This window comes from Coffea arabica, chromosome 6e, assembly GCF_036785885.1.
Source record: "Coffea arabica cultivar ET-39 chromosome 6e, Coffea Arabica ET-39 HiFi, whole genome shotgun sequence".
Taxonomy (NCBI): domain Eukaryota; kingdom Viridiplantae; phylum Streptophyta; class Magnoliopsida; order Gentianales; family Rubiaceae; genus Coffea; species Coffea arabica.
The window spans coordinates 10,586,400-10,608,490 of NC_092321.1; the positions used below are offsets into that span (position 1 = coordinate 10,586,400).

General features: G+C 35.0%; 4 protein-coding genes across 4 annotated transcripts; 1 reads left to right on the forward strand and 3 right to left on the reverse strand.

The window, feature by feature from the left end:
- The first annotated feature begins 1,693 nt into the window (after window positions 1–1,693).
- Window positions 1,694–3,971, forward strand: LOC140010053 (uncharacterized). Its single transcript, XM_072056425.1, has 2 exons — window positions 1,694–1,878; window positions 3,543–3,971. The coding sequence occupies exons 1-2, from the start codon at window positions 1,806–1,808 to the stop codon at window positions 3,854–3,856; spliced, it is 387 nt and encodes a 128-aa protein (XP_071912526.1). The 5' UTR covers window positions 1,694–1,805; the 3' UTR covers window positions 3,857–3,971.
- A 442-nt stretch (window positions 3,972–4,413) lies between these two features.
- On the reverse strand, window positions 4,414–6,524 carry LOC140009496 (uncharacterized). Its single transcript, XM_072055203.1, has 2 exons — window positions 6,387–6,524; window positions 4,414–5,846 (listed from the first exon to the last, which is right to left on the reverse strand). The coding sequence occupies exon 2, from the start codon at window positions 5,837–5,839 to the stop codon at window positions 4,691–4,693; it is 1,149 nt and encodes a 382-aa protein (XP_071911304.1). The 5' UTR covers window positions 5,840–5,846; window positions 6,387–6,524; the 3' UTR covers window positions 4,414–4,690.
- A 1,466-nt stretch (window positions 6,525–7,990) lies between these two features.
- Window positions 7,991–11,007, reverse strand: LOC140009497 (uncharacterized). Its single transcript, XM_072055204.1, has 2 exons — window positions 10,675–11,007; window positions 7,991–9,417 (listed from the first exon to the last, which is right to left on the reverse strand). Exon 2 carries the CDS (start codon window positions 9,408–9,410, stop codon window positions 8,271–8,273), a length of 1,140 nt encoding a protein of 379 aa, XP_071911305.1. The 5' UTR covers window positions 9,411–9,417; window positions 10,675–11,007; the 3' UTR covers window positions 7,991–8,270.
- Window positions 11,008–18,434: 7,427 nt separating this feature from the next.
- LOC113692627 (uncharacterized) lies at window positions 18,435–20,849 on the reverse strand. Its single transcript, XM_072055205.1, has 2 exons — window positions 20,713–20,849; window positions 18,435–19,823 (listed from the first exon to the last, which is right to left on the reverse strand). Exon 2 carries the CDS (start codon window positions 19,814–19,816, stop codon window positions 18,677–18,679), a length of 1,140 nt encoding a protein of 379 aa, XP_071911306.1. The 5' UTR covers window positions 19,817–19,823; window positions 20,713–20,849; the 3' UTR covers window positions 18,435–18,676.
- Between the last annotated feature and the right edge of the window lie 1,242 nt (window positions 20,850–22,091).

Below are 22,091 nucleotides of genomic sequence, written 5' to 3' on the forward strand. Positions count from 1 at the left end.
CTGTCTACTACTAAAATAATCAAACTCAATCAAATTAAATAAAGTATTGATGTAGTCATCTAACCCAAGCAAAAAATAAATATGTGCCGATTCACTTTATTAATTAGATGATGATTGAGGAAAAGAATATGATGCCCGACTTACATGTAGGCTTAGACTGAGAGAATCCGTATTGTTGCCACGTATATGCTCTATGTGACCAAAGGGCTCACGAATTTCCATCCACCCCAAAGAGACCCGTGTATTATAACCTTTCTCTTGTTGATTGTGGATCGACTTTAAATCACTATTCCAACCTGTGGCTGTGATCCATTTTACTTGACCCAAATAGTTGTTAATTGATCGAATCAATTTGGAGCAATTTGCAAGGACTTCGATTTTAATTCTTACTTTCTTTTCATGGCATGAGGAAAGTGTACTTGTGCAGCCCTCTTAAATTGGGCTCTGAACGACTATGCTAAAGTAGGATGAAATAAGGGGGGGAAAAAGGAAAAAAAAATTGTTGAGGAGCATATTTTTTTATTTACAGACTCGAACTCATGAATTTGAACATTCAATAGGTATCTATGAGTATTTTTCTGAATATACAATAACAAACTGAAGTATAAATATTTATGGATCTAAAAAGTAAATTCAAATCTAAACTTTGGTATCCAATATGTATCCGTGAGTATTTTTCTAAACGTACAATGAAAAACTAGAGTACAAAAATTTTCGAGATATATAAAGTTCAAAAATAACAAAATATCATCCAATTTTTGTTTTTAAATAATAAAATTAACATTTTAAAAGTTGAATGCAATAGAAAGATGGAATTAGATGAGGGATGGGCCTATCTAATCGATCGACAGAAAACACAATCGAGGGGTTCGACCCCCCTCCACTGCGCTGAAGTTCCTCCTCCGGCAGCCAGCTAAGCTGGAGCTAACGAGTCAGCATGCAAGAGAAAAAAAAGTGAAGAAGGCCAAGAAAAACAAAGGAAAAGATTTAGTATAACAAGTCAGCATGTAAGAGGTTTGAAGCGGCTACCCGTATCTTAAGTGCAGGAAAGTAGGAATAAAGCAGATTGACATGGAGATATACATGCACATATATGGGGATTGGGAATTAGGGATAAGTAAATACAGTAATTTTCATATATTGAATTGGTCTATGCAAATAAAATTCATAGATACAAATAAATCATACAAGTATACATTAAATTATGTAGTAAATATATATATATATAAAACAATTGCATAATCGCATCAGCATTTCATTGTACCTATTCCAATGGCATACATGGATACGTGTGTGTGTATGTGTATATATATATATGTATATGTATGTATATGTATGTATATATGTGAAGCTGGGAATTGAGGTGATGCGGTTTGACGACGTCAATCACCGTCCCTCTTCTCTCTGTGCATATCCAGCAAACTAACTACTACTGCTGCAGCTGCTGTCTTCTACTCGTGTACTTTTCCTACTTTCACTGCTCCACCGCATGCCACTTCACATTGTACTTCACGTTTATTAACTAAAAGGAGTTGCAGTACTCGTATAGTATCCTAGTCACCACCCTCCTCCGAAAAAAGCAAAAAAAAAAAAAAAACAGACCTCAAACTCTACAAGTCATCGATCACATCGTCACTCGCCTTTAAATGCATGCATGGTCATGATCCACCTCTTCACTATTTTATCTTCTTCTTCTTCTTCTTCTCTCTGCATACATGGTTATCTTAGGAGCTGCCAACTGTTGTTGCAGTGCCTTTGATTTTTGAACTTTTCGAAGATTGTTTTTTCTCATTATTGTGTCAAGGATGGAGTGGTGGCAAAAGCTCAGGAGGGCTTGGCTTCTCATCACTGCCAGAGTGTTCAAAGCACGAAAAAATGGTTAGCTGCTCTTTTGATGCTTCAATTGGTAAAATTAATGGATATGGCAACGATTCGCTTTGATTAGCCTCCAAAGGTGTTTTGATGGTTAATTCTTTGATTTCTGATTGTTTGATTTCGTCTCTGATAAATTACTGTTGATACTGATTTAGTTGGTTTTTAAGAACACTGATCAGTTAGTGACCCCTGAATGTGAAATTTCATTGCGCATTAATCTCACATTGATACTCCCTTCGCTGCTGCAGAGAACTTGCCACCCTAATTTTATGGTAAAAAAGAATATATATATATATATACACACATCTATAAAATTTGGTTTTCGGGAATTTATTTACCTTTTCTTCTTCAGTTTTGAAATATTTGACGTCAAATTGACGTAGTAATTAATTTAATCTGTTTGAAAGTTGTTGAATTTTTTTTTTCTGATAATAAATAACAAAATATGAGTTCATTTAACCCAAAAACGTCAAAGACGATGAGGTTTAAACAACAGAAGCACCGACTAGCAAAAAACAACTCCTGCATGCAGCGCCTAGGGTTCTAAAGAAATAAATTATGTTGCGCGTGATTAATATGGATATGTCGATCAGAAAATAACAAGCTCTAGATCGTTAAATGAAAGGATTACTGGATGATTGCGTAAAACATGCATGCATAGGATCGTAAGCCATCGGGATATATGCGGCTCTTCGACGCCGCTAAAAGTTCTAGGGCTAAGCACGTATGCTTTCTAGTATTTTACGTGCAAATAATTACACTAGATGTTTAATTTTTTTTAATTACGTAAAACTGTCTAATTATCTTATTGCTTTCAACTACTTGACTTATTTGTTACTTAAAGGCAGTGCAATCGCATATTTTCAGGTTAGCTTCAATCTTTTCTTATACCAAAACAATTAGAAGTTTTTATTACGAATTCGAAGGAATAAAAAGTGTGCTAGGTGCCGTTTGATTTTCATTTTGTGAACACAGTTTGTGAAAAATAAACTTCTAGTTGAATGAAAATTGTAGGATGCGAATCCTTGTAATTTACTTGGCTAGCTTGGAGCTTATATCGAGAACTAATTCCTTCCTTCTTTGCTGTTGTTTTGGCTCCAATAATTTGACTGAGATCTTAACATTCTTAATTAATGGAAAAGGAAAAAAGGTCTTTCTTCTTACATCCTCCATGGGATGGTCTTCCAACTCAAAATTCTCTCCTTCTTTTATGTAATTATTAGCTCCTTTTTTTCATGAACATTGATCTTCAAATGGAGTATTAATGAAAGCTTTTACTCCAGGAGAGACAGAAAAGGTGACATGCTTGCTTTTACTAATTATTCTTCTGTGATTTTTCTGTAATTATTCTTCTGTGATTCATTAATTAGATGATGGTTTGCTTTTAGTAATCATCAATGGTTTTAGAAAAGAAAACATGTATCACATACATGCCCAGAGATGATGAAAGTGTTTGCACTGTTATATCTTAGCAAGGATGGATCAAGAAAATCAGCAAATCCAATCCTTGATTAACAACAACCTTGACCGTTTTGTGAAACATGCATATACCCATCCACACGTAATGTCATGGGAGGACTAAGATTCCTATCTTGACGTTCACCATAGATGTTACTTGAATATTGTAGTGACCAGATTATTGAGATCAAGCCCATTGGTTAATGCAGGAGGAAATGGGAAACGCAAGAAGAACATTACTGGCAGAGTACTTGAAGCCAGAAGTTCCAATAACAGTGATACCCAGACAGGACTTTTAAAGCTTCGGGATGATGTAGCAAATTGTGAATATCAAGACGTTCATGTAATGTGGAATATAGTGCTACAGCGGGGTACTGTGGACGTGAAAGAAGATCTGGAAGAGGCAGAAAGTGCTTGTTCTTCTGAAGCCAAAGAACAGCAGCAGCAGCCAGAAAAACAGTCTTGGAGGGCCTTCTTTTGTCCTCATTGCTCATCAGCCCACCTCCTTTGCTTTGCTCAGTAGTTGAATGCTACAAGTATAAATTGGATGAATTAAAATATAAAGCAACTGGTATGAGGTCTATGGACTTGTATATCTAACTGCACCACCTTTTTATTTTTGTTTGGTTTTTCATTTATGACTCCTCTTTTTGGCATTTACTGACTTGGATCAAATATGAGGGATTTCTATGCGTGCTGTGTTTGTATATATGCGGGCACACATACATGTATGTATGTATATAAAATGTGAATTTGATGCACAATTTTGCTTACGTTGTAATGTACATAAGAAGCAATATAAATGACATTGATCATATGTGCTATATATTTCTATTTTTTCGAAAAACTTGATGATATAGCTGCGCACTTCAATATAATAACTCTCTGTGCGAAATTAAGGGGGGAAAAACAAATGAAGGATTGGATTTTTGGAGTATTGGAGATGACCAATACAGAAAAGAAAGTGAAAATTTAATGCCCAATAAGTTCTCAGTTTCGTCATGATCCTCATTCCATCCAAACAAAAAGAAAAAGGAAAAAAAAAAATGCTCAGGACAAATGCTCAGAAACACAGCCGCATGCAGCATAATAAAACCCAATAATTAGCAATAAACATCAGCAAATTCACTACAGATGATAAATCCCTCTTTAATTACGGGCATAGAATAGAAGTAATAAAATTCGTCCACGGCCGCCCGCATCTAATTTACAAATAAATAACACATATTCCTTGCTAACGGAAACTGAGATGGATGTTCCTATAGAGCACATGACATGAATGAATGCTCTAAAGATTTTCAAATCCTCAGCTCTATATATATAGAGAGAGATGTGGGGCTTAGAAACTCTTTCTGTCTCACAATGCGAACACATAGACGGTCCAGCACCGACCTGGGGCACTAAATTTAAGAGTGGATTCCATCACATCTGCACATCCCAAGCCTCCATCTTCGCCTTTCCAAACCTTAAACTTGACAACTGTCATCTCTTCAGGGCATTCATCTGCTTTGGAAACAAGACAAAAGTCACCTCCTCCTAGATCAACAAAATGAGAACTAGCACGGGGCTGTATGCTGTTGTCCAACAAGGTCAGCCTTCTGGCAACTTTCCCACGAACAATCTCAAAAGCGACTACAGGGGGACTGAAATCAGGCACGTTGCACAACAAGAAATCCTCATAGAAGATGGCATCTTCAACAAATGGAAATGGAGGACCAATATCACCACCTAGATAGTGCTTATAATCTTCTTGGTTTTCCATGAAACTGTACTTTTCTTCAGAGCTCAAAATATCACTATCATAGAAATCAGCAAATAAATCGCAAGCTTCCCATGTCCAATTTTCAGTGTCAAAAGCACACGAGCCAGCCGGATTTGAAACACATAATTTCTTATCAATAACCACGTATGAATAATAGAAAGCACTAAAAGTACGTGGACTCAAGAAAGGGGGGCCATCTAGACCAGTCCATTCATTTTTTGAAGGATCATAAACCTCAAAGGCTGTGTCAAGTAGTCCATAATCTGAGATCGGGGGCCGAGAGAGGGCATAGATAAGACCATCAATTTCTACTACAAAGGGCAAAAACTTCCCCCATTTCATTGAGCTTCTTGTACCGGAATGCAGATAACTTCTTCCTCCAAGAGGGAGATGGGTGAACCTCAACTCTCGGACCATAGAATTTTGGTCAGGATAGTCAAAACTTTCCTCATCATAAATTACACCACCAACACCATAGAGAATATCTCCTGCACGACCGAAGCCCATAGCATCAGGTAAAGTGGTGTCACTCCATTCAACCACATCTTGGAGCCGATTGTCATGCTCAGATGAAGAACCGCCAGACAAACTCGACAACGAAACAGACTTCACAGCATACCACATTGGATTGAGAGGAGTTACACTTGCCATAAAACACACGAAGAGATGCTTGTCAGGTTCGAATTTTTGCCTCTTTGGTATGGGTTGGGAAGATAGCATATCATCTTCTTGTACAGTACTCATATTTAGCCTGACAAAAGAAGGTACATATTCATTGATATATCATCTTCAACTCAACAAGCTATACAATTGATGGACAATGCAAGGCAGACACGACGAAGAAATAGAAAAAGAACATAAAATTGCAACGAAAACTATCAAATGGAGGAACAAAAAAAAAACTATGCACAACGAAATAACAAACAGGAATATCAGAAGTTTGTTAGCAGATATCTCTACAATAATAAAGCTAAAGCGGAAGCAATTGGTGATGTGTTGTCACTTTTTTAAACTTTTTTTTTTTTGTTTAAAAACTCGTCGATTAACTCTTCACCACTATCCACTTTAACTCAACCACTAACCAATGAAATACATGTTTAAAACACAACTGATTACAGATAATTGTTTGATTTTCATGATATTTTGTTGTATTAACTCTTTTAATTTACTACTACTAAATTTTGTTCGGCTAAACGTTTTGTTTTTGGGTATCACTTGCATACATATCGAGTGTGTGCGCGTCGATTACTAGTTTGAATCGATGGAAGACAATAGATAGATCTGAAGATACCTCTTGCAGAAGCGGTTGAGTGCGGAAAAACAAAAGAAGGACGCTGATTTCTATTGCAGCCTTGAATTCCTAAATTTCCCTGACACCATCCCGTTCCTTGGACTAACATGTTTTTCCCCTTTTAATAAGCCGTCCACCACAAGGACCGCCTGAAGGTTTTAGTAATTAGTTGGGCTCCTTCTCCTTTTTCTGGATTGGGCTTTTTGAAGGGTCAAATGGCTTTTAATCCTCGGGATTATGACTTGTTAACTGAGTTGGATCAACCTAATCTTAGGGTCTTTCCTGATGGACTTTGGTGAATTTATTTGGGAGTGAGAAGGCCGAATATCAAAGTGAATCGAGCTTGTGAATGACTCAACTGACGGGACAACAATCACTTGCCTTAGCTGAACAATCAAGCAAGTTTTTTGTCTGCTACAAAATTTTTAACAACTATACCTACAATAAAACTTTTCAAAAACATGCATACATGATACATAGGATCGTAAGCCATCGGGATATGCGGCTCATCGACGCTGCTAACAGTTTCAGGGCAAAGCACATTTGCTTTCTAGTATTTTACGTACAAAGAAATACACTAGATGTTTAATTTCTTTTTAATTACGTAAAACTGCCTAATTATCTTATTGCTTTCAACTAATTGATTTATTTGTTACTTAAAGGTAGTGAAACTGCATCTTTTTGGCTCCACATTATTTGGCCCAAAATTAAGGATATTTAAAGGTTAACTTCAATCTTTTCTTATACCAAAACAATCAACAATTAGAAGTTTTTATTACGAATTTGAAGGAATAAAAGTGTACCAGGTGCCTTTTGATTTTTATTTTGTCAACACAGTTTGTGAAAAATAAAATTCTAGTTGAATGAAAATTGTCGGATACAATTTACTTGGCTAGCTTGGAGCTTACATCAAGAACTAATTCCTTCCTTCTTTGCCATTGTTTTGGCTCCAAGAATTTGACTGAGATCTTAACAATCTTAATGGAAAAGGAAAAAAAGGTCATCCCATATCTACCATAGGATGGTCTTTGAGTTCAAAAATTTTTCCCTAGAAATTAAAAGTTAGCTATAAGCCCACTTCCACTACATTTTAATTAAATGCCTTTAAGAGAAAATGAATGTAAGTTTTGCGTTAACTTTTTTTTTTTGATTCGTTGATCCAGTCCAACTCAAAATTCTCTCCTCCTTTTCTGTAATTATTAGCTCCTTTTTTCATGAACATTGATCTTCAAATGGAGTATTGAAAACTTTTACTTGGGAAATCCAGGAGAGACGGAAAGGATGAAGTGCTTGCTTTTAGTAATTATTCTCCTATTGATTCATCAAACAGCATTTGAAGTTCAAATCAATGGTTTTAGAAAAGAAAACATGTATCACATGCTCAGAGATGATGAAAGTGTTTGCACTGTTATATGTTAGCAAGGATGGATCAAGAAAATTAGCAAATCCAATCCTTGATTACCCTTTGCAAACAACAACCTTGACCATTTTGCGAAACATGCATATATCCACACGCAATATCATGGAAGGACTAAGATTCCTAATATTGTAATGACCAGATTATTGACGTCAAGGCATTGGTTAATGCAGCAAGAACATTAAGCTGATATCAATAAAACCCAATATTTAGTAATAAACATCAAGAAGTTCACAACAGATAATCCCCCTTTACGGGCATATAAGCGATAAAATTCGTGCACGGGCGCCAGCATCTAATTTACAAATAACACACACATTCGTTGCTAACAGACACAGAGACAAAAAGAACACATGAATGCTCCAAAGATTTTCAAATCCTCAGCTGCATATGCTCTGAATATCAACCTTAATTGCGATGACTGTAGCTAAATAGGTTCACCCAAGTCTTAAAAAACTTTTTTTGTCTCACATTGCGAACACATAGATGGTCTCGCACAGACCTGGGGCACTAAATTTAAGAGTGGATTCCATCACATCTACACATCCCAAGCCTCCATCTTCACCTTTCCAAACCTTAAACTTGACAACTGTCAGCTCTTCAGGGCATTCGTCCCGTTCATCTGCTTGGGAAACAAGACAAAAGTCACCTCCTCCTAGATCAACAAAATGAGAATTAGCACGGGGCCGTATGCCGTTCAACAAGGTCAGCCTTCTGGCAACTTTCCCACGAACAATCTCAAGAGCGACTACAGGGGGGGTGAAATAAGGCACGTTGCACAACAAGAAACCGTCGTAGAAGATGGCATCTTCAACAAATGGAAATGGAGGACCAATATCACCACCTACAAAGTACTTATAATCTTCTTGGCTTTCCATGAAAAAGTACCTTTCTTCAGAGCTCATAATATCACTATCATAGAAACCAGCAAATAAATCGCAAGCTTCCCATGTCCAATTTTTAGTGTCAAAAGCACACGAGCCAGCCTCATTTGAAACACATAATTTATTATCAATAACCACGTATGAATAAGGGAAAGCACCAAAAGTAAATGGACTCAAGAAAGGGGGGCCATCTAGACCAGTCCATTCATTTTTTGAAGGATCATAAACCTCAAAGACTGTTTCACGTCGTCCATAATCTAAGATTGGGGGCCGAGAGAGGGCATAGATAAGACCACCAATTTCTACTACAATGGGCAAAAACTTCCCCCATTTCATTGAGCTTCTTATACCAGAATGCAGATAACTTTTTCCTCCAAGAGGGAGATGCGTGAACCTCAACTCTCGGACCAAAGAATTTTGGTCAATACTGTCGTCGCCAAAAATTTCACCACCAACACCATAGAGAATACCGTCTGCACAACAAAAGCCCATAGCATAAGGTAAGGTCGCGTCACTCCATTCAACCACATCTTGGAGCCGATTGTCGTGCTCAGATGAACCGCCAGACAAATGCGATAATGAAACAGACTTCACAGCATACCACATTGGATTGAGAGGAAATACAACGGGCATGAAACACACGAAGAGATGCTTGTCAGGTTCGAATTTTTGCCTCTTTGGTATGGGTTGGGAAGATAGCATATCAGCTTCTTGTACACTCATGTTTAGCCTGACAAAATAATATACATATTCATTGATATATCATCTTCAACTCAACAAGCTATGCATAGAAAAAGAACATAAAACTGCAACGAAAACTATCAAATGGAGGGAAAAAAAAGAGTAACCATTAAACAATTGCTTATTCATCCACTCCATCAGACCAGATTAGATTTCAAAATGAAAAATTACATAAAAATAACCACCAAAAAAGAAAAAAGAAATCTACTTTGCTTGAAAGAGCTCGACAAAGGGACAAAGGCAAAATGCAAGAGTAACTGTCAACGAAAGAACAAACAAAAGGAATAAACAACTATATTATATTCGCTCTCTCATCTCCTAAAGAAATTAACTCAGATTTCCACAAAAGATTGAAAAAAAAAAGAGTAAAATACCAGATAATAGAAAAGCAAACAAAGGAGAATACTTAAGCTGTAAAAGCTCAAATAAACGAGAAAATAAAACTGCAACAAGCCTATGCGTCAACGAAATAGCAAACAGGAATATCAGAAGTAAAATAACGAAAAAGGGTGTAACCAACAATATCAAATTCGCTCTCTGATCTCCTCCGTAACCAAGTTAAAATTTCACAAAATTAAAAATAAAAATATCAGATAATAATAGAACAGAAGGAAAAAAAAAAAAAGGAGATGCCTTTAGCCGGAAGAGCTCAAATAAAACGAAAAAAAAAAAACTATGCACAACGAAATAACAAACAGGAATATCAGAAGTTTGTTAGCAGATATCTTTACAATAATAAAGCTAAAGCGGAAGCAAATTGGGTGTGTTTGGATTAGATTGAAATAAAAAAATTTACTTCACAAATTTCAATCAACTTTTATCTTCCTAATCACCTTTTTATCTCACATACATCGCATCACAAAAAGTGCTAAAAGTGCTTCAGTAATTATCTCAAATAAATCATCTAAATAAACTCCTTTCCAAACAAACTCATTGTTTTCACTTTTTTAGATTTTTTTTTAACTCTTCACCACCAATCACTTCAACTCAACCAGCAACATACATAACCAATGAAATACATGTTTAAAACACAATTGATTACAGATAATTGTTTGATTTAAATTTTTTGTTTGATTTTCATGATATTTTGTTGTATTAACTCTTTTAATTACTACTACTAAATTTTGTTGTCAAATAATGAAAGTTCACAGCTAAAAAATTTTTTTTTGTTATCATTTGCATACATATCGAGTGCTTCGATTACTAGTTTGAATCGATGGAAGACAATAGATAGATCTGAAGATACCTCTTGCAGAAGCGGTTGAGTGCGGAAAAAACGCTGATTTCTATTGCAGCTTTGAATTCCTAAATTTCCCCTTCCTCGGACTGACATGTTTTTATAAGCCGTCTGCCACAAGGCCCCTCGCCCACCGCCTAAAGTTTATGGTAATATGTTGGGCTCCTTCTCCTTTTTCTGGATTGGGTTTTTGTAGGGTCAAATGGCTTTTAATCCTCGGGATTATGACTTGTTAATTGAGTTGGATCAACCTAATCTTTACGGTCGGTAAAGCACTTTCCTGATGGAGTTTGCTCCCGATATGAAAGTGAATCGATCTTGTGAATGACTCTGTCAAGTGTCAGAAAAACAATCACTTGCCTTAGCTGAACAATATATAGTATTTACGAGGATATGATAAAGTTTTTATTTGACACAAAAGATTCTAAACATGAGTTTGACGGTAAGGAAAAAAAACTTGAAAATCCTCTCCTGATCACTCAGTATATCAATCAAATGACAAAAAATTAATCACATAAAATAGAATTATTCTCAAGATAAAGGGGTCTTAATTACTTTTAAAAAATCCATTAACTAAGATACAAAATAAGTACTTTGCCAAAAAAATAAATAATTTTTTTTCCTCTCATTTCCATCTCTTGGTGGCTAACTAAGGGTTGGGCTTTTGCCCTTTATCTTACTGCCGCCGGATAGTCTCACCTTAACGCTACGACTTCCATTATTTTTATTTTTGACAGTCATAATAGCCAAAAAGAATATCTTTTTTTTTTGTTGGAAAAATGATCGGTTTCATCTTTCACATTTCACAAAAATATTCTTTTCGTCCCTCATTTTTAAACTAAAGCAATTTCGTCCTTGACATTTAAAAACTGAAATTATTACATCTCTGAACCCAAATTTCAATTTGAATCAAACCACCAATCAACCTGAGTGCAATTTTTGGGAGTGTAATTGGTAGATCACTTGGTTAATTCAACTTGATATTCATATGAAATTTAATGAACCAAAAAAGAAAAAATAAAAAATTATAACATAAAAAAGAAAGATTAATCTTTTCTACATTATGATTGTATACACTGACGGTTTTATGCACCACCATATCATTTTAATTCAAATTTAAACACCAAATTTTATATTTATGATACACATCTAGATTTACAAGCGGATATACTAACGGTGCATGAAAAAATTTATCAAAAAAAAAACTCTACTATTCCAAGACAAAGAATGGCCTTTTATGTTATAATTTTTATTTTTTTGGTTTAATAAATGGCATGTGAATATGATGAAGTTGACCGAATGATCTATTAATTCTATTTTCAAAATTTATTATTGGGTTATTGGACGGTTTGATTCAAATTGAAAATTAGGTTCAGGGATGTAATAACTTTAATTTTTAAATGTTAGGGACGAATTTGCTTCATTTTAAAAGTGAGGGACGAAAAGAATATTTTTGCGAAATGTGAGGGATGAAACAGGTCATTTTTCCTTTTTTGTTTAATGAATTTTTAAAAAATTATTCCTTAAAACTATTTTCCAATAAAATTTTATTTGGTAAGAAAGCATTTCATCTTCGTAAATACAAGTTCAAAATCAGTATTATCGTGAATAAAGGTCACAACGTCATGCAAAATTGTTGATTTTGGTCCCTAACTTTTGATGTTTACAAAACAATGGATAATACTAATATCTCTTCAAGAAATATTTTCAGTTGTGAAGCAAATCAAATTCAAAGATCAAGTGCAATTGAAAGGGACAAAGGCTGCTGAAAGCTATCGGACGCTTGGATCGGACGCCCGATAATCATTGCATAACTTCGTACGCATGAAGAACTCCACCACCGGATGTCCGAAAGAAATAAGACATTCCCCCTGGATCACTGACCTCGATCGGACGCAAGTATCGGACGTCCGATAGGATCCTTCAAAGTTGACCAAACCATCAGACGCTAAATATGTCTCCACCGGACGTCCGATAGAAACAAGATGATTTCTCAAATCTCTTTGTTTGCTGTCGGACGCACAAAGAGCTTGCACCGGACGTCCTATAGAATTGAAGAAAATTTTTCAAACTCACTGCCTGCTGTCGGACGCAAAAAACAAGAGTACCAGACGTCCGATATTCCAACGGCTAGTTGACTGTTCAGCTACTTTCTATCCGTTAGAAGTATTAATTATGCACTTTGTTGGTTTCCTATAAATAGAGTATGCTCAGAATTTTCAAACAACTTTTGCACACTGAAGATGCAAAAGATCTAGAGTGATTTTAGTGAGAAAATACTCTCCAAGGAAGATTTGTAGTCTTAGTGGTGTGAGATTCATTGTAAACTTTTCATTTGTGAGTGAATACTTCATGAGTGTAGCTCTGCAAGGGTTGTCCTGAGGGATAGTAAAATTTTCTAATTTGACCGAGTGGAGTTCGGGGCAAGGAGGAGGTAAACTTTCCTTTGTACACAAGAGTGATTGTAATTCATCAACTTGAAGAAATTTGTTTGAATTAATCTACAAGTTCAAGAGGAGGTAGGTAGTTAATTGGTTTGCAATTCTTTCCTTTTTATTTACTTATTGTTACGTTTGTAATCTTTACATAGTTTATCTCTTCCACTTGGTTGTCTTCGATCTTTACAATTAGTATCAGAGTTTGGTCTCCTAGAGATTAAACTCAATCGGCTTAGGAGTAATAATGACAACCAATAATGCTATATTTTTTTAAGGATATTCTGTCATTAGACCACCTATGTTTAATGGGTCAAATTATGTGAGTTGGAAAGAAAGAATGATTATCTTTTTACAATCTATTGACATTGAATTGTGGTTTATTATTAGTGAAGGTCCATATGATGCCTCTCTTATAGATGAAAATACTCATAGATCTAGATCAAAAATAAGAAATGAACTGACTGCTGTGGATAGAACTCATCTCACCTTAAATGCAAAAGTCATGAATGTGTTATATTATATTTTAGACTCAAATGAATCTATTAGAATCAAAGGCTGCAAGTCAGCCAAGAAAATTTGGGATAAACTGAGAGAAATTCATGAAGGTAGTGAGAATGTTAGAGAATAAAAGAAATCCATTCTGGTCACTAAGTATGAATTTTTTAAGATGAAATCTCATGAAAATATTGACAAGATATATTGCAGATTCAATAACCTTATTAAGGATTTGGAAGTGCTAGAGAAGGATTACTCTCTAGGTGAGAAAAACAGAAAAATTCTGAATGCCTTATCGAAGGATTGGGAGAGTAAAGTGACTGTCATAGAGGAAGCTAAAGATCTAAATATGCTACCTATTGAATCTCTTATTAACTCTCTAACCTTTTTTGAGTTGAAATTCAAATCCAAGGTGCAGGAAGAAGATGACACAAAAATGAGGAGGAGTATTGCTTTGAAAACTTCACAAGATGAAGAGGATACAGCCTCCCTGGATGGAGAAGACATGGAAGGTGATGACAGTGACATTGCACTCATCACAAGAGGTTTCAAAAGAATACTCAACAAGAGGAGATTCAGAAAAGGTGGTCCGAGCAATTTCTTCCCGAATCAGTCCAACAACTTGAGAAATAAAGGAAAACTAGAGTTTAACAAAAAACAAACTGATAAGTATTTTGAATGCGGCCAACCTGGATACTATGCAAGTGAGTGTCCAATGAAGAGGAAGAAAGTTGAAAGAAAATCAAGATTCAACAATTTTCAATTCATATGGAATGAGTGCAACTCTGATGGTGAAATTGAAGAGGAAGAAGAATCTGCTCAATTGGCTTTTATGGCCATTGGAGATGATGAGGTAATTTCTTCTAACTCTCAATTTGAAAGTGATGATGATGTTGAATCTTTCATTATAAAATTGCATGATAGTTTGAAAGAATCTTATGCTAGAAACAAGAAATTAAAACATAAAATTAGCTTTCTTGTTCAGGATAATACACGTCTTTTTCAAGAAAATAAAAAACTAAAAACTGAAAGTGATTTCTTAAAAAAGAGTGAGACTGTTTTACACTTTGAGTTTGATAGAAAAACAAGACTTTGTGAAATGTTCAAAAAGGAACAGGGTGATTTGAAAAGAAGAATGGATAATTTAAATGAATTGTTCCAACATAAAAAATAAAACTGTTTTCAAGGTAATAAATCAAAACCTCATTTTGGCACTTATGAGAAGAAGATAAATTTTGTTGCAAATGAATTTGCTATCTATAAGAGAAGACAAGTAAGATTTATTAAATCTGTTCATGTAAATAACTCTTTGGTTATGTGTAATTTTTGTTGTCAAAAAGATCACATGAAAAGTGATTGTTATGTGAGAAAGAATATGAGAAGAGACATGAAATGCATGTGGATAGTTAGACATGATACTAACTTTAACAAGTAGGAGATATTGGTAAGATTGGTGTGATTCTTGTTCATAATATATTTTTTTTTAATTCTCTTGTGATATTTCTGATACTTTGAATTGAGTTTTCGCTGATATTTTTGAATATTACTGAATCTGTATTATGTCAAAAAGGGAGAGAAAAGAACAATTCTGATCTAATGATGATTTGCTTTGTTAAACTCTCTGTGATATGTTGGTATTTCTTTTGGTATCAAGTCTCTGTGATATATTGGTAATTGCTGAATTCTGGTATCATTTCTCTGTTTTTGTTTGAAATATTGAATTCTCTGTTATTGCTGCTGGATTACGGTATGAGATTTTTACTCTCACCTTATGATGACAAAAAAGGGGAGAAATGGATGCTATGTGTAAGGAGGAGTTATTCTGAGATTATAAGTTTGGATGCAATGAGTGAAGGGGAGATTATGCTCGCTCATATGCTCAATCTTTTTCCTTCTTCCATCCATTGTTTTGTTATCATCAAAAAGGGGGAGAATGTTGATCTTGGTCCCTAACTGTTGATGTTTACAAAATAATGGATAATACTAATATCTCTTCAAAAAATATTTTCAGTTGTGAAGCAAATCAAATTCAAAGATCAAGTGCAATTGAAAGGGACAAAGGCTGTTGAAAGCTGTCAGACGCTGGGATCAGACGTCCGATAATCATTGCGTAATTTCGGACGCATGAAGAACTCCACCACCGGACGTCCGAAAGAAATAAGACATTCCCCCTGGATCACTGACCTCGATCGGACGGAAGCATCGGACGTCCGATAGGATCCTTCAAAGTCAACCAAACTATTAGACGCTGAATATGTCTCCACCGGACGCCCGATAGAAACAAGATGATTTCTCAAATCTCTTTGTTTGCTGTCGGACGCACAAAGAGCTTGCACCGGACGTCCGATAGAATTGAAGAAAAATTTTCAAACTCACTGCCTGCTGTCGAACACAAAAAATAGGAGTACCGGACGTTCGATACTCTAACGGTTAGTTGACTGTTCAGCTACTTTCTATCCGTTAGAAGCATTAATTATGCACTTTGTTGGTCTCCTATAAATAGAGTATGCTCAGAATCTTCAAACAACTTTTGCATACTGAAAATGCAAAAGATCTAGAGTGATTTTAGTGAGAAAATACTCTCCAAGGAAGATTTGTAGTCTTAGTAGTGTGAGATTCATTGTAAGCTTTTCATTTGTGAGTGAATATTTCATGAGTGTAACTCTGCGAGAATTGTCCTGAGGGATAGTAAAATTTTCTAACTTGACCGAGTGGAGTTTGGAGCAAGGAGGAGGTGAACCTTCCTTTGTACACAAGAGTGATTGTAATTCATCAACTTGAAGAAGCTTGTTTGAATTAATCTACAAGCTCAAGAGGAGGTGGCAGTTAATTGGTTTGCAATTCTTTCCTTTTTATTTACTTATTGTTACGTTTGTGATCTTTACATAGTTTATTTCTTCCATTTGGTTGTTTTCGATCCTTACAAAAATATATGAAAAAATGTTAGAAACTATCACCAGGAAGTAGAAAGCATGGGGTTCTCATCTTACATGGCGCTTGCTTGAAACCATACAGAGATCTTATCAGTTTGCAAACTTACTTTTCATTTTCATGGTAGAACAAAGTCTTCTGGTTGTTTCATATACACCTCTTTATTTAAGTCACCGTTTAAAAAAGTCGTTTTTACATCCATGTCCACACAAATCAATCATCGAAGCCAATGCTAATAATACTCTTATAGATGTAATTTTGACCACTGGTGCATAAATTGGCATAACTTTCCTACCAAAATTTCCCTCTAAACTAATATTTGAAACAAATTTGTTAAGGAAAGAAGACAAGAACATATATAGACAATGAGCACTCTATCATCTTTCAATGTAGGACAATGAATTTGAACTTTCTGATTACAAACTATTACCAACAATTAATCTCACATTGATTCTCCCTTTGTTGTAGAGAAGTTGCGACCGTAAATTTATAGCAAAAAAGTTATATGTGTGTGTATGTATATAATTTTGTTTTCAGGACTTTATTTGCCTTTTGTTCTCCTGTTTTTAAAAACTTCAAATTCATGTAGTAATTATTGTAATCTGTTTGAAAGTTGTTAAATTTAGTTTTTCTGTTAACAAATAATTAAATAAACGATTCCATAATATACGAGTTAGATATAATAGAGTTCATTCAACCCAAAACGTCAAAGACGATGAGGCCTAAACAACAGAAACACACAATAGCAAAAAACAATTTATGCAGGCGGCAACTAGGGCTCTAAGGAAATAAATTATATAGCGCTTGATTAATGTGGATATGTCGATCAGAAAAAAACAAACCATAGATCATTAAAAAAACAAAATGAAAGGAATGTAATCTCGTAAAACATGCATACATGATACATAGGATCGTAAGCCATCGGGATGTGCGGCTCATCGACGCTGCCAACAGTTCCAGGGCAAAGCACATATGCTTTCTAGTATTTTACGTACAAAGAAATACACTAGATGTTTAATTTTTATTAATTACGTAAAACTGCCAAATTCTCTTATTGCTTTCAACTAATTGATTTATTTGTTACTTAAAGGTAGTGAAACTGCATCTTTTTGGCTCCACATTATTTGGCCCAAAATTAAGGATATTTAAAGGTTAGCTTCAATCTTTTCTTATACCAAAACAATCAACAATTAGAAGTTTTTATTACGAATTTGAAGGAATAAAAGTGTACCAGGTGCCTTTTGATTTTTATTTTGTCAACACGGTTTGTGAAAAATAAAATTCTAGTTGAATGAAAATTGTCGGATACAATTTACTTGGCTAGCTTGGAGCTTATATCAAGAACTAATTCCTTCCTTCTTTGCCATTGTTTTGGCTCCAAGAATTTGACTGAGATCTTAACAATCTTAATGGAAAAGGAAAAAAAGGTCATCCCATATCTACCAAAGGATGGTCTTTGAGTTCAAAAAATTTTTCCCTAGAAATTAAAAGTTAGCTATAAGCCCACTTCCACTACATTTTAAATGCCTTTAAGAGATAATGAATGCATGGTTTGCGTTAACATTTTTTTTTTTTTTTGATTCGTTGATCCAGTCCAACTCAAAATTCTCTCCTCCTTTTCTGTAATTATTAGCTCCTTTTTTCATGAACATTGATCTTCCAATGGAGTATTGAAAACTTTTACTTGGGAAATCCAGGAGAGACGGAAAGGATGAAATGCTTGCTTTTGGTAATTATTCTCCTGTTGATTCATCAAACAGCATTTGAAGTTCAAATCAATGGTTTTAGAAAAGAAAACATGTGTCACATGCTCAGAGATGATGGATCAAGAAAATTAGCAAATCCAATCCTTGATTACCCTTTGCAAACAACAACCTTGACCATTTTGCAGGAAGACCATTAAGCTGATATCAATAAAACCCAATAATTAGTAATAAACATCAAGAAGTTCACTACAGATAATCCCCCTTCACGGGCATAGAAGCGATAAAATTCGTGCACGGGCGCCAGCATCTAATTTACAAAAAGAACACACGAATGCTCCAAAGATTTTCAAATCCTCAGCTGCATATGCTCTGAATATCTACCTTAATTGCGATGACTGTAGCTAAATAGGTTCACCCAAGTCTTAAAAAACTTTTTCTGTCTCACATTGCGAACACATAGATGGTCTCGCACAGACCTGGGGCACTAAATTTAAGAGTGGATTCCATCACATCTGCACATCCCAAGCCTCCATCTTCACCTTTCCAAACCTTAAACTTGACAACTGTCAGCTCTTCCGGGCATTCGTCCCGTTCAACTGCTTGGGAAACAAGACAAAAGTCACCTCCTCCTAGATCAACAAAATGAGAATTAGCACGGGGCCGTATGCCGTTCAACAAGGTCAGCCTTCTGGCAACTTTCCCATCAACAATCTCAAGAGCGACTACAGGGGGGTTGAAATAAGGCACGTTGCACAACAAGAAATCCTCATAGAAGATGGCATCTTCAACAAATGGAAATGGAGGACCAATATCACCACCTAAAAAGTACTTATAATCTTCATGGCTTTCCATGAAAAAGTACTTTTCTTCAGAGCTCATAATATCACTATCATAGAAACCAGCAAATAAATTGCAAGCTTCCCATGTCCGATTTTCAGTGTCAAAAGCACACGAGCCAGCCCGATTTGAAACACAGAATTTCTTATCAATAACCACGTATGAATAAGGGAAAGCACCAAAAGTAAATGGACTCAAGAAAGGGGGGCCATCTAGACCAGTCCATTCATTTTTTGAAGGATCATAAACCTCAAAGACTGTTTCACGTCGTCCATAATCTAAGATTGGGGGCCGAGAGAGGGCATAGATAAGACCACCAATTTCTACTACAATGGGCAAAATCTTCCCCCATTTCATTGAGCTTCTTATACCAGAATGCAGATAACTTTTTCCTCCAAGAGGGAGATGCGTGAACCTCAACTCTCGGACCAAAGAATTTTGGTCAATACTGTCCTCGCCAAAAATTTCACCACCAACACCATAGAGAATACCTTCTGCACAACAAAAGCCCATAGCATGAGGTAAGGTCGTGTCACTCCATTCAACCACATCCTGGAGCCGATTGTCGTGCTCAGATGAACCGCCAGACAAATGCGATAATGAAACAGACTTCACAGCATACCACATTGGATTGAGAGGAAATACAACGGGCCGGAAACACACGAAGAGATGCTTGTCAGGTTCGAATTTTTGCCTCTTTGGTATGGGTTGGGAAGATAGCATATCAGCTTCTTGTACACTCATGTTTAGCCTGACAAAATAATATACATATTCATTGATATATCATCTTCAACTCAACAAGCTATGCATAGAAAAAGGACATAAAATTGCAACGAAAACTATCAAATGGAGGAACAGAAAAGAGTAACCATTAAACAATTGCTTATTCATCTACTCCATCAGACCAGATCAGATTTCAAAATGAAAAATTACATAAAAATAACCACAAAAAAAAAAAAGAAATCTACTTTGCTTGAAAGAGCTCGACAAAGGGAAAAAGGCAAAATGCAAGAGTAACTGTCAACGAAAGAACAAACAAATAAAACGAAAAAAAATAAAAAACTATGCACAACGAAATAACAAACAGGAATATCAGAAGTTTGTTAGCAGATATCTTTACAATAATAAAGCTAAAGCGGAAGCAAATTGGGTGTGTTTGGATTAGAAAGCTTCGAAATAAAAAAATCTACTTCACAAATTTCAATCAACTTTTATCTTCGTAATCACCTTCTTATCTCACATACATCACATCATAAAAAGTGCTAAAAGTGCTTAATAATTATCTCAAATAAATCATCTAAATAAACTCCTTTCCAAACAAACTCATTGTTTTCACTTTTTTAGATTTTTTTTTAACTCTTCACCACCAATCACTTCAACTCAACCACTAACATACATAACCAATGAAATCCATGTTTAAAACACAACTGATTACAGATAATTGTTTGATTTAAATTTTTTGTTTGATTTTCATGATATTTTGTTGTATTAACTCTTTTAATTTACTACTACTAAATTTTGTTGTCAAATAATGAAAGTTCACAGCTAAATAATTTTTTTTTTATATCACTTGCATACATATCGAGTGCTTCGATTACTAGTTTGAATCGATGGAAGACAATAGATAGATCTGAAGATACCTCTTGCAGAAGCGGTTGAGTGCGGAAAAAACGCTGATTTCTATTGCAGCTTTGAATTCCTAAATTTCCCCTTCCTCGGACTGACATGTTTTTATAAGCCGTCTGCCACAAGGACCCTCGCCCACCGCCTAAAGTTTATGGTAATGTGTTGGGCTCCTTCTCCTTTTTCTGGCACTACAAGAAATATGTTTTTCAGTGACAAAAATTTATGTGACAACAAAAATCTTGTCACAGATAACCTAATTCAGTGACGACATTAGGTGTCATCACAGATGAGTACAGCACAAGTATAATCAGTGACAACATTGGAAGTTGTCATTCTCAACTCGTCACGAAATAGTTGGCGCGCATCTCATTTGATGCCGCGGGAAATGATTTTATGACAACTCAAGTAAAGTCGTCACAAACGCTCTCTCTACAGTGACAACATAACTTGTTGTCATTGAAAGTCTACCTGGTTCCAATTTTGTGACAACGTTTTGCATCACTGTATACTACAGTATTTTCATCAACTTTCACTAATTCTACTATGACACCCTAATTTTATTTTTTAGCCCCCAATTCTTTTATATTAGCAAAATCACCGAAGATATGACACCCTAATTTTATAATTTAGCCCCTATTCATTATGTATTAACAAAATGCAAATGATATAATAACAAACTATTTTTAGATATTTGTAATTTTTGCTAAGTTGACATAATAGACATGTCTGAGCATAAAAATTTTTTCATGAATTGTTTATTATTACTTATAACAACCCCCAAAAATCAATAACTGAAATAATTTGGAAAAGTGTAATTGAATATAATTTGTAGTCTAATGTTAGCACTGTGAAAGATTAGTATAACGTGTAATACATCATAAGTAATAATTATTTTCATATGGAATGGGTATATACGAAATTAAAATTATTCAGTAAAATATCTGTCGTGCAATAAGATTGAGAGTTGTAACACATTTAACAGAATATTTGATTACATGTTTCTTTTAATTTATTATAAAAACTAACTAAGAGACAAAGAGTAGGATAGCATGAGTAAGAAGTGCTATAATGTATATAAGCAATTCTATAGTATTTTCATCAAATTTCACTAATTCTACTATGACACCCTAATTTTATTATTTAGCCCCCAATTCTTTTATATGAGCAAAAGCACAGAAGATATGACACCCTAATTTTATAATTTAGCCCCTATTCATTACGTATTAGCAAAATGCAAATGATATAATAACAAACTAGTTTTAGATATTTGTAATTTTTGCTAAGTTGACATAATAGACATGTCTGAGCATAAAATTTTTTTCATGAATTGTTTATTATTACTTATAACAACCCCCAAAAATCAATAACTGAAATAATTTGAAAAAGTGTAATT

What these genes read in the sequence shown, in the direction of transcription:
- LOC140009497 (XM_072055204.1), bottom strand. Translation starts at nt 9,410, where the DNA reads ATGAGTGTACAAGAAGCTGATATGCTATCTTCCCAACCCATACCAAAG.
- LOC140009496 (XM_072055203.1), bottom strand. Translation starts at nt 5,839, where the DNA reads ATGAGTACTGTACAAGAAGATGATATGCTATCTTCCCAACCCATACCA.
- LOC140010053 (XM_072056425.1), top strand. Translation starts at nt 1,806, where the DNA reads ATGGAGTGGTGGCAAAAGCTCAGGAGGGCTTGGCTTCTCATCACTGCC. An exon ending in GTTCAAAGCACGAAAAAATG is followed by an intron (nt 1,879 to 3,542) that starts GTTAGCTGCTCT and finishes TGGTTAATGCAG; the next exon opens with GAGGAAATGGGAAACGCAAG.
- LOC113692627 (XM_072055205.1), bottom strand. Translation starts at nt 19,816, where the DNA reads ATGAGTGTACAAGAAGCTGATATGCTATCTTCCCAACCCATACCAAAG.